Source organism: Pelophylax lessonae (assembly GCF_965119305.1).
Source record: "Pelophylax lessonae genome assembly, chromosome: 4".
NCBI lineage: Eukaryota > Metazoa > Chordata > Amphibia > Anura > Ranidae > Pelophylax > Pelophylax lessonae.
Window position 1 is genome coordinate 125,143,047 of NC_138771.1, and position 12,669 is coordinate 125,155,715.

At 39.8% G+C, this 12,669-nt stretch overlaps 1 protein-coding gene across 2 annotated transcripts in view; it reads right to left on the reverse strand.

Annotated features, from left to right (window-relative positions):
- The window catches only part of LOC309552066 (uncharacterized protein), a 126,820-nt gene extending 115,089 nt beyond the window's left edge, over window positions 1-11,731 (reverse strand). For both annotated transcript variants that reach the window (XM_082252834.1, XM_082252833.1), the window contains exons 1-2: window positions 11,648-11,731; window positions 4,277-4,581 (exon numbers count right to left, since the gene is read on the reverse strand). In XM_082252834.1, the coding sequence (XP_082108960.1) occupies window positions 4,277-4,465 (189 nt within the window). In that variant the 5' untranslated portion in view covers window positions 4,466-4,581; window positions 11,648-11,731. The remainder of the gene's footprint in view (window positions 1-4,276; window positions 4,582-11,647) is intronic.
- Between the last annotated feature and the right edge of the window lie 938 nt (window positions 11,732-12,669).

Genomic DNA, 12,669 nt, shown 5'->3' on the forward strand with positions numbered 1-12,669 from the left:
GGTTGATGCCTTCAGGTTGGTCTTGGTCTTTTCAGCTGGCAGTCAGCTTTTATGTAAAAGCAATCCTAGCAGGTAATTAGCTGCTAGACTGCTTTTACAAGCAGTGGGAGGGGATATCTGTCGCCCCCCCGCGTTGCCTTCTACGGTTTTCTCTGGCTCTCCTGTCCCACCAGGGAACCCAAAAATGCAGCTGTTGGTTCCGTCAGCTGACCATAGAGCTGATTAGAGACCAGAATGATTCCAATCATCTCTATTTCATCACTTCGGTTTTGCCAGATATAAACAGCGCCATTTTGAAACTGGGAAAGCATCTTATCACAGCGATCTTGGTGTGGTCAGATGATTTAAGGGCAGAGGAAAGATCTAGAGTCTAATAGACCCCTAATTTTTCAAAAAAGAGTACCTGTCACTACCTATTGCTATCATAGGGGATATTAACATTCCCTGCGATAACAATAAAGTGATTAAAAAAAATAAAATAAAAGGGACAATACAAAAATAATATAAAAAATCAAAATAAATAATTAAAAAAACTAAAAGAAAAAGAAAAAAATTAAAGCACCCCTGTCTCCCCGTTCTCGCATGCAAAAGTGAACGCAAACTTGGTCTTGTGTTATATGTAAACAGCAATTGTACCATGTACGTGAGGTATCACCACGAACATCAGATTGTGGGCATTAATTCTAGCAGTAGACCTCCTCTGTAAATCTAAAGTGGTAACCTTTAAAGGCTTTTAAAAATGTACGTAGTTTGTCGCCACTGCACAGGTGTGCGCAATTTTTAAAGCAAGTCACCTTTGGTATCAATGTACTCTGCATAAGATCATCTTTTTTATGTTACCAAACAACATATATATGGGCAATATATTGTGTTTCTCTACATTAAAATTTAAAAAAGTGTTGTTTTTTTCCCAAAAGAATTGCGTTTGGAAAATCGCTGCGCAAATACTGCGTGAAAAAAAAAAAATTTCAACACCAATAGTTTTTTTTCTGTAGGGCCTCTGCTTTAAAAAAATATATAATGTTTGGGGGTTCAAAGTAATTTTCTAGCAAAAAAAAAAATATATATTTTTTTCATGTAAACAAAAAGTATCAGAAAAGGCTTGGTCTTCAGGTGGTTAGAAGAGTGGGTGATGTGTGGCATAAGCTTCTAACGTTGGGCATAAAATGCCAGGACAGTTCAAACACCCCCCAAATTACCCCCTTTTGGAAAGTAGGCTCCCCAAGCTATTTACTAAGAGGCATGCTGAGTTCATGGAATTTTTTTATATTTTTCCACAAGTTTCAGGGATATGACAAAAATTGTTTTTGTGGGTTTTTTTTTGTTTTTTTTTTTATACAAAGTTGTCATTTAAATGATATATTTCTAGCACATGCCATGGGTATATGTGAAATGACACCCCAAAATACATTCTGCTGCTTCTCCTGAGTATGGGGATATCCCATGTGTGAGACCTTTTGGCAGTCTAGCCGCTTACAGGACCTCGAAAACCAATCACCGCCTAATTGCTCATTTCACTTCCTCACTACCTATCACAATTTTGGAGGCCATGAAATGCCAAGATAGCACAAAACCCCTCCAAATTAACCCTTTTCGGAAAGTAGACACCCTAAGCTATTTGCTGAGAGGCATGTTGAGTATTTTGCAAATCTCACTTTTTGTCACAAAGTTTTGAAAATTTAAAAAAGAAAAGGAAAAAATAAAATTTCCTTTTCTTTCCTAATATCTAAAAAATTGTGGCAACAAATGAGATCTGCAACCTACTCACCATGCCTCTTAGCAAATACCTTGGGGTGTCTACTTTCCTGAAAAGAGGTCATTTGGTGGGGGGGGGGGGGGGGGAGGTTTGTGCTATCTTGGCATCTCATGGCCTCCAAAACTGTAAAAGGTAGTGAGGAAGGGAAATTAGCAATTTACGCCCTTAGGAGGTCAGAAGGCAGTGATTGGTTTTTGGAGTCCTGCATGCAGCTAGACTGCCAAAAAGTCTTACATATGGGGTATCTACATACTCAGGAAATGCAGCAGAATGTATTTTGGGGTGTAATTTTTTTTTTGTCATTTTTCAATCACTTGTGACAAAAAAATGAAATATTCAATGGTCTTAACATGCCTCTCAGAACATTCCTTGGGGTGTCTACCTTCCAAAAAGGGGTACTTTGGGGGGGTTTGTACTGCCTGCCATTTTAGCACCTATAGAAATGAAATAGGCAGTCAGAAAGTAAAAGCTACGTAAATTCCAGTAAATATACCATCGTTTGTAGACGCTATAACCTTTCTGCAAACCAATAAATATACGCTAAATATACAACATTTTTATAACAAAGACATGTAGCTGAATAAATTATAGCCTAAATGTATGACAAAATTAAGTTTATTAGATATTTTTTATAACAAAAAGTAGAAAGTATCTTTTTTTTTCCCAAGTTTTAAGTCTTTTTTTATTTGTATCGCAAAAAATAAAAAACCCCAGTGGTGATCAAATACCACCAAAAGAAAGCTATTTGTGGAAAAAAAGGACACAAATTTTGTTTGGGTACAGTGTTGCAATTACCAGTTAAAGCAGCACGGTGCCAAATTGCAAAAAAATGCTCCGGTCAGGAAGGGGGTGAAACCTTCCAGAGGTTGCGTGGTTAAAATGTGAACCTGCATTCACTATATCTGGTCTTCCACAGTACACAGAACATGGAAATGCAATTATTTTAGTGAATATAAACTGCTAAATACCTTTTCTCATCCACAGTACATAGCAGTCTTATGACTTCTATCAGTGTCCGGCTGAGCACTGGTTAAAGCCTGTAGGAGGAGTTTTCATTATCCTCTGATTGTCCCATGAGGTTGCAGGACCCCTGACCCTCTGTCTGGACAGTGCTGATTGGCGCTGTGTCGATCACATGCATCTTCCCAATAAAAAAAAAACTCTCTAGCAACACACACCAAACTGTGCATGTGCAGAGGGACCCCAAGGCTGTGTTCTATCAGGGGATTAATTGGGGACCGTAGAATAAGGGGAGGATCAGAGAAGAGACAGGTTCAAAAATACTTTTTACACAATGTGCAGGATTAACCCCTCGTAACAGATTCCACAGTGAGCATAACAAGCATGTTTTACTACATATACAGACTGATTTTACTGTTATGGGTTTAGTTCACTTTAAGTAGCTTGTATTTGGGATCAACTGCTCTCCTATTGTGCATGATGAGAATACATTAGCTCCTCTGCATTAAAAGTATTCAGAAAACATAACACACAAGAAAACAGTATCACTGTCCTAAATATGTCTCATCTTCAGCAGTTTGTTTAGATATGAATATTCCATATACTACAATAAAAATACTCAACATTTGAAGTACCATGTATTTTAATAGTGACTGTTCACCTATGAGAACTCAGGCTCTTGTAGCTCGATGCCTGACACTCCAAAAGCTACATAAGCTACTTTTGATGCAGATTTGGTCATTATGGCTCCATAGACTTTGATGGGAAAGTCTGTAAATGCTTGAATTGAGCATTTTTCAGGTGTTTCAGGTTTTTTAAGCCTATGAGAACTGGTCTCTTCCCCTCAATGCTTTCCATTGGCTAAAACAAAAATGCCTGTAGCTTGAATACACATATAACATATTTGTAATATGTTTCTAAAATACTCTCATACACATGCAAAAATGCAGAAATTAAAACACCTGAAAACTGCACCTGAGCAGCAATTTTGAGGCATTTTATTTGTGCATTTTGAGTGTTTTTACATGCATACTGTATATGAGCATTTGGGAAGCTTATTTATAGCATTTTACATGTGTATTCAAGATTCAGGCATTTTTGTTTTAACCAATGGAAAGTATCAAGGGATTATGACTAAGCACTCTATGTGTGAAACATGTCAACTGTAACCTATCCTGCGCTATTGTCCCATGCTTGAAGAATAAAGGAAGTTTTAATGGATTACAATTGCGGTGTGCGGCCAGTTTTCTTTTCATTTGCAGGCATCAAGAGGAAGAGATTATTTCTTACAGGTTAAAAATGTTTACAGATATTCCCTATGAAGTCTATGGGGCCAAAATGCAAAAATCTGCCTCAAAAGTATCTGACTTAGCTTTTGGAGCATCAGGAGTTGAGCTACAGGCGCCTGAACTCTTATATGTGAAATGGCCACCAATTAATTACATACATTTTATTAGTTGAGAGTTTCGGAGCTTTGAGCTTCAAACTTTAAAAAAAATACCCAGACATGAATGGGGCCTTAGACAAAAAACAAAAACAATAATATATATTATGTCTCACCGCAATGTTCTTTTCCAGCTCTGAGAGACCAAAGAGTCTTGATGAATCCAACCCATGCCTGCAGCTGCTTAGGTCTTTAGAGGTCCACCGAGGAGACCTCCTTCCATTATCCAGATGGTGCTGAAAGTTCTCTATGGAACCATAACGTGAAGGCAAACTGACGAATCCATTGCTGACCCGGTACGACATTTGTTACAAAGTTACAAAATACAAGATAGCCAAAAATAGTGCAGAGATGACTAGGCAACTTTTATGACCATTGTGCTTGGCTCAGGTGTACAAGTCTAAGATGCAAAATAAAGAACCTGTAAAAATAAGAAAAATAATGAAGATCAAAAATGTGACTATATAATATAGCTATTTGACACTATCACTATTTAAAGGATTATTAAACATACTAACCATGATTTTTGCTTAAGGTGGACTTACACTTATATTGTTAAAAATAGTATATATTTAAAAAATGTATGTAGCACCCTACAGGTAGGTGCTAGGTAAACGTATAGTGTGCCTTTGTCTGCCTAACAGCAGGGCTGTGATTTGTTTAGTAAGGGTGTCATGGTTTCCAGGTGTGCCTGCTGAAGGGGGAGTCTCCCCACTGGCTCCTGTGAGAGGCTTCTCATAGGGCAGTAGAGGAAACCCAATCAGGGGACACATCCAGGCTTGTAACTACCCCAGAAGGCAGATTATGCTGCAAAGGATTCTGGAAGTGGGTATAAGTTTGGGGGTGGTGCATGAAACAATGTCTTTGGTGGGAGCAGAGTCCCAGGAGGGAGGAGGAGGGAGAGAACGGCTGTCTTTCTTCCTGTCTGAGGAAGAGGATCTTGGGGTGTTGCCTGCAGATCCAGAGAGTGATGAGCTAAGCTGAGGGGATCCAGTGTACCGAGAACCTGTGGAGAGAGAGAGGGGTTCAGTCTCAGGAAAGCCTACACATTACTGAGGATTGCCCCTGGGGGTCTGCCTGAAGCTAGAGAGGACCACTCCGGTGGAGGTTCGGGGATCCAGTGTCAGCTAGTGGTGAAAGGGGGTGCCTAGGTTGAGGACCCTGAAGTGACAGAGGGGGTACATAGTCAGTGGACCCTGAAGAGTTCAAGGTTAAAGGGGGCACCTGCAGTTGGGCCTGAATTGTACAGAGTGAGCCAGTTGGAAGTTGCAGCTTTTCAGAATCCTACAACATACTACCTCAAGCCAGTGCAAGGCAGGAGGGAAGTATTCAGTGACTTTGCAGTACAGCAGTGTCAGCAGTTCTACAATTCACAGTCCTGGATCTTCTGGACTTCAAGTTGAGGATTCAGCACTTCTGACAGAGTGCTCTCAGAGTTAGTGAGCATTGGCTGGAGCCGGCTGGCGTCAACTCAAGGAAGCGCCAACAGGCATTTTTCAGGAACAAAGTCCCAAGTGTATATACAGTAGTTGAAGCCTAAAGGAGTATCCCACTCATTCCCTTTTCCCATCCCCTTTAAATCAAATAAAACAACAAACAAAGATGCCGGAGTTGTCGATGTCTCAGTGCTCACACCCAGGGTTGCAGCTCACATGGGCTGGAGAGGTAACCGGTACCGATGGCAGACCCACATCAGGCCACAGGCCTGGAAAACCTGCTACATGTATATATATGAAATCTAAATATTTTTGAAATGTGTAAACAAAGATTCCTGTGTTGGTTCCATATGCTCCATACACCTGTTTCATATTGGCATTCAATAAATATCAAAATGGTAAGACAGCCTAGTTCAAGTTTACTAGTTTTTTGATGTGTACAGTCAGTCATCATTCTGCCCACCATTTTAGGCCTGGTTAAAACATTTGCATTTTAATACTTGTTGTAACATGCAAAAATGCTTGGACATCACATAGCAATGTTATTGATAGAGCCTGTTCAAATCTGTGTGCTGCGATGCTGCACAAATTCGAAAAAAGCTCAGAGACGATTCTTGATCCAGTTTTATGCATTTATAGGGCCATAAAATTCAACAAAAGTGCATGAAAATGCATATATGATACATTTTGCATGTGTTTTCCACCACCTGGTAGCACTTCCTTGGATCCCTGCCATGTCCTCACACACTGCAGATTTCCACAGGAGAGGAATTCCTTGATTCGGAAATGCTGATCAGGGAGGTCCCCTTATGCTCTATGACCCCTTCTACTGCCACTACAATTATAGGGAGAAAAGGGCAAAATCCCAAATCTTTAGTTGAATGCAAAATGTTTGCCTCTTCTTCTCCACACATTTTTCTACCAAAACAGCAACAGGTGATGCACCTGCTTACAAAATTTCAGTGAAATGAGACATCTCTGCTGTTACACATTACACAGGTGGTTGGAACTGGCAAATCATATGTCACAGTTATGCATCACACTACAATATTTCCTAAAAGTTTGTTTTCCTGCACTTACCATCTGCAAGATTTTTAACTAACTCGTCAAACTGTATTATCGCGAGGACACTGCTCTCAACAGTGAGTAGGCACAGAGCACTAAATGACGACATTCATCCCCTGTGTATGGCAGCCGGTCCGACAGACCTTCTGTCCTTCTGTAGGACGTGCATTCTGGATAACCAGGAGCTGACCAGCTCCCGCTAATGGCTTGTGCGCTGACCGGAGAGTTCTGGCTGGGGACCGTCCCCTTATCAAAACACAATAGCTCAGCAGGGGTGATCGCTGTAGTAATATCGGAATGTTAGTACAGCGGCTCCGACTGGAGCAGTCTTTTTTTTCTACTTCAACCCGCTGGGTTGAACAAAAAACTCATAGTGTGTACTAGGCTTTCATCTTTCCTGGGTCACCGTGCTTCCCAGATATTTCTTTATCAAAGCCAATTTGCTAAATGACCTTTCTCCCGAACAACTAGTAACCATCATCCTCATATATATATTCTAAGAGCCACATTAACACCTAGAAAAGTATCAGCAAGCCCTTTATCATGTAATAAAACTGCCTTTTGGGATGGAGTGAGATATGACTGGAGCATGGCAAAGGTTGCAAACTGGAAAAAGTCACACTATTGAAGTCTCAGGGGACAATAGGTTTCATTTTTATTTTTTATTTTATTTTTTTTAAAGGAAGTCTGGGGACCCCTCTGGAAGGGGGCCTGGGGCAATTTCCCCTTTCCCCCCTTTATAAATCTGGCACTGACAGTATAAACAGGTTTATTGAGTTGAACACCTCGTTATTTCATGTCTCTGGCAATAGGTTGCTTATTTTTGTCCCTTTATGACAGTTCCTGCTCTTTTCATGCTTTGGGGTTCTTATGCGTTTTTTGCATAGTTTATTTCTTTTTTTCTTTTTTTAATGTGAACATAGTTTTCTTATCTTGCTCCTTCTGTTACCCTCTTTGTTAAGAGTTATGATAGTTTTTTAAATGTTTTTAGACATATATGTTAAACAGATCATCTTAATGTAACTTTTACCTAATCGGGGGGGGGGGGTATGTACTAAAGGCAAATCTACCGTGAACTTGGAAGTACAGTCGCTGTAGATCTGAGGGGGACATGCAAGGAAAATAAAAAACAGCATTTTTTCTTGCACGTGATTGGATGATAGAAATCAGCAGAGCTTCCCCTTTTTTCAGATCTATAGCGACTGAATTTTCAAGTGCAGTTCCAAGTGCACTTGCAGTGCACTTGCAGTGCACTTGCAGTACACAGTGGATTTGCCTTTAACCACTTAAGCCCCGGAAGATTTTACCCCCTTCCTGACCAGGGGGTATTTTGCGATTCGGCACTGCGTGACTTTAATGGACAATTGCGCGGTCGTGCGACGCCGTACCTGAACTAATTTGACGTCCTTTTTTTCCCCATGCGCTATAAACAAAAAAATAGTGTCAATTTTGCAAAAATAACAATATTTTTCACATTTTTTTATATGAAATTATCCCCAAAAAAATGTAAAAATCAAAATTGTTTAACATTTTCAGCCAATTTGTTTTATGCTACATATGTTTGGTAAAAAAAAAAAATCGCAAAAAGCGTATTTTGATTGGTTTGCGCAAAAGTTATCGCGTTTACTAACAAAGGGAAAGATTTTTGTCATTTTTGTTGTTTTATTTTTATTTATCATTTTTTTTTAATGGCGGCGATCTGCGATTTTTTTGCGGTGCTGCGACATTGCGGCGGACAGATCAGACCCTTGACTGACATTTTTGACACTTTTGGGGTTACCAGTGACATTTCTACAGTAATCAGTGCTATACATGTGCACTGTTACTGTAAAATTACACTGGCAGTGAAGGGGTTAACTTTATTTGAGAGGGAGGGGTGGTGTGTGTCCCTAGGGGCGTGATTCTAACTGTGATTGGCTGTGGCTTGAGCTGTAGGAACAATGATCAACGGTCCTACATAGTAGAACCATATGATCAATGTTTCTACTCAGGGGAGAATGACAGGCGGCTTGTTTACACTAGCTGCCTGACTTTCTCCCTCTCCACCGACGATCGCAGAGTAACCGGCGGACATCGGGTCCGCCGGTCACACGCGCGGGGGGGGGGGGGTCCGTGACCGCGCGGGAGCGCGCCTCCGGCGGCGCGCGCTCGCTCCCCAGAGCCTCACAGGCTAGTGACGTATATATACGTCACTTTGCCTGTGAGGGGCTGACCGCCGCAGCATATGTACTTGCGGCGGTCTGCAAGTGGTTAATAAATCAACCCCAAAGTGTGTTAACGCATCTTGTTAATTTTGTTTCTCTGCATAGTTTGTAATGATATATTTACATAGCAGCCATAATGGCTGTCTTGCTGTTCTTCCTATCTTGTTGGACATCCCACAGACAATAACTGAAAACAATAGACTCTTTGTAGTGTCTATTGACATGGCACACCCATAATGCTCCAGGTAACCAGAAAACACTGGATCTTAAGCCGACCATATGCTAGTAGAATTACATTCACAAATCTTTGTTTTAAGAAAATTACTTTGATTTTCTAATCGTTATTGGGGGCAAATCAACATTTGATGTCAACCGCAGTGCTGAGAAAATTTGAAGGAGCAGGATGGAAAAATGTTTTCAAGCAAACAAATTTCTAACAGTGAATGTCATTTTTGTACAGGAATGTCTATTCAAATATTGAAGCAAAATCAAATGTAATGTAGACATGTCATTTATATGTAAAGTAAACTTTAAGAATAGTTTTTTTTAAGGGTGCTTTACTCTATGTTATGCAATTAAGTCCTTTAGTGTTGCATCCTGCATTATGAGCCAACCAAAACAAGAGTAATACAAAAGGAAATTGCGTTAGAGAGTTTATTTATATTATTGTCCAATGTAATACTTTGTGGTATAGCAAATAGTGCATCTAATTTGCATCATGTTTAATAAATGTAATGTATAAAGGTAAAATTAGGTCCTTTTTTGATACAAGGACATTTTTAGTGTGTCCATTTTGATTAAACAAATTGTGATTTGAATAAAAGAAACCTGCCAAAAGATAAAATGGGGGCTGCCATTGATGACCTCCTTCTGAAAAAGATATTTGCTTGACTGTTCTGCTGACAACTTTTGAAATCACTGACCTGGAACAAGTACAGTATGTTGGTGAAGAAAGCCAGAAAAAAGTCAGAGGTCCTTATTGCCATAGTTGAGGTTGATTTACTAAAAGCAAACAGACTATGCACTTTACAAGTGCAGTCACTCTGCTGACTTCCATTATCCAATCATGTGCAAGAAAAAATTTTATGTTTTATTTTTTAACTTTCCTTGCATGTGATTAGGTGTTCTTTGCAAAAAAAAAAAAAAAAACTTTACCTCATTTACTAAGATCTGGAGCAACTGCACTTGGAAGGTATCTATTTGCCTTTAGTAAATCCACCCAATTCTTTTACGTCAGTGACCATCAGGGGTGTCAAACTCAAGTTCATCGTGGGCCACATCAGCAGTATAGTTGCCCTCAAAGGGCTGGTTGTATCTGGGGTGTGATATGTAAAGAGTGCAGGGTTCAGAATTGTGTTACATACAGAGTGCAGAGTTTAGGATTACGCTATGCACAGAGTGCAGAGTTCAGGAGTGCGTTATGTAGAGAGTGTGTAGTTCAGGGGTGCATTATGTACAGAGTTCAGAGCTCAGGAAACGTTACGTACGGAATGCAGAGTTCAAGGTTGTGCTGTGTAAAGAGTGCAGCGTTTAGGGGTGCACTATGCACAGTGTGCAACCCCAAAGGCCCCACCAAAGCTTCCTCGCATCTCTTTATCCTACCTGCCCTGACTCTAGTACTTTCCTGTGTAGGCAGCTCTATCTCGCAGAGTATGTGCAGAGATCTGCTAGATGCGGGAGCCACTAAAAGCAAAGCTGTCCCTTGTAAACACAGACAAGTGCCTTTAAGAGTGCCTATGACAGGTGCAGTAGCTTTCTCTAACCCCCACAGTACTGGAAGATTACTGCTGTGAAGGTATGGGGGGGGGGGGGGAGCAAAGACTAGGTTCACACCTATGCAATTGGTGCAGGTTGCATTTGTGCAGGCACAACAGGCCATGCTGTTGTACCTGTGGGAAACACAGGGAAAAGGTCGCTGCTCCTTTTTAAAATCGCAGCTGCAGGAAAATCGTATGGTGCTTTGGACTATGCTATTTCACGCCCCAGAAAACACACTGCATTTTCAGATGCGTGGGGTGCCATTAAGAATTAATGGCCAAATAGCAGCGTGGTTTGCCTGTGGTTTTATATGTGATTTACACGCATTTCCGCACCGGCATATATGTGAACCTAGCGTTAGAGAGCAACCACAAGAAAACGTATCATTCATTGTAAATACCATCCTTTTGTGTTGAATAAAAAAAAAAAACTAAACTTAGGCTTCAAGTAGAAAAAACTAAAATAATAATTGTGTGTAAATATGAAAATGTGTCATAACCTAAATGTAATGCCTATTTTATTTATTAAACATAAGCACTTTTTTAGTAAAAGGTGCCTACATAGATGGGCAATGGTCTTTTTTCTGATACATCTGGCTGACTGATATCAGGAGAACTAGCGATTGACCACATTGGATATTTTCAGTTCATAAAAATTGTATATGCCAAGATTTAGATGATCTGAGTGTGCATGTTTATATCAATATTTGTTTCAAAAAATCGACAGTGTTAGCACTGTGTCCCTACAACTGCCCCTAAATGTCTATAGTAAGCAAAAAAAAAAAATGTATTCAAATATTACATAAGATAGAGTACACATAAGTATACTGTATTTGATACAAATGCTTGTAGTATGACATATAAAGACTGAAAATGGATAGATTCAAGCATGAACACAATTCATTTCATTGCCTAATAATATTCCTTTATTTATATACAATGCATGAACTAAATCTAATTTGTAAAATCATCATATAAGTACTTTGCATTCAACAGAGTTCCGTAAACCAGCTAGAAAATCTTACCTTATGCTAAAGCTGTACATGCCATGGGTTATTTTATCTGGCACCTCTGTCAGCCCACCTAGATCTTGAAGCCTAATGAAAAGGAAAGAAAGCTTGGACTTGCTTCTATGGTTACATAATGCAACAAGACTGGAGCTGCTCCCTTTTTTTGATTAACCAGTTCAGATTGTGAAACCAGGCAACTGTCACTTGCTGTAGTTACACTCTCCACCCTAAGATCTTTCTTACAATTGGAAAACTCTTACAGGGCTCTTCATGTCTAATCACTTCTAGGTCATGGTATTTGTCCCATGTATTCTGTGGAGGAAGCTCTGGGTTGTTTACAGAGTTAAGCAGCTCAAAGGCATAAGTCATTGTCAAAAATGAAAATGCATCTCTATTGCTACTGTTCTGCCATAGTGTACCTGTGGACATCAGGATCTTCTTGTGCCACTCACTATCTCCTATTTAAATTGAAATAAATGTGTTAGGGCAGCGGAGCAATATGTAGGGTTTTAAAGACATGCCTCTTTAACCACTTAAGCCCCGGAGGATTTGGCTGCTAAAAGACCAGGGGGTCTTTTGCGATTTTTTTACTGCGTGACTTTAACGGACAATTGCGCGGTCGTGCGACGCTGTACCTAAACGAATTTGACGTCCTTTTTTTCCCACAAACAGAGCTTTCTTTTGGTGGTATTTGATCACCAGTGCGATCTTTTGATCATGCGCTATAAACAAAAAAATGCGTCAATTTTGCAAAAATAACAATATTTTTCACATTTTTTTATATGAAATTCCCCCCCAAAAAAAATGTAAAAATCAAAATTTTCTAACATTTTCGGCCAATTTGTTTTATGCTACATATGTTTGGTAAAAAAAATCGCAAAAAGCGTATTTTGATTGGTCTGCGCAAAAGTTATCGCGTTTACTAACAAAGGGAAAGATTTTTGTCATTTTTGGTGTTTTTTTTAACGCGTAATGGCGGCGATCTGCGATTTTTTTTTTCGGTACTGCGACATTGCGGCGGACAGATTGGACCCTTG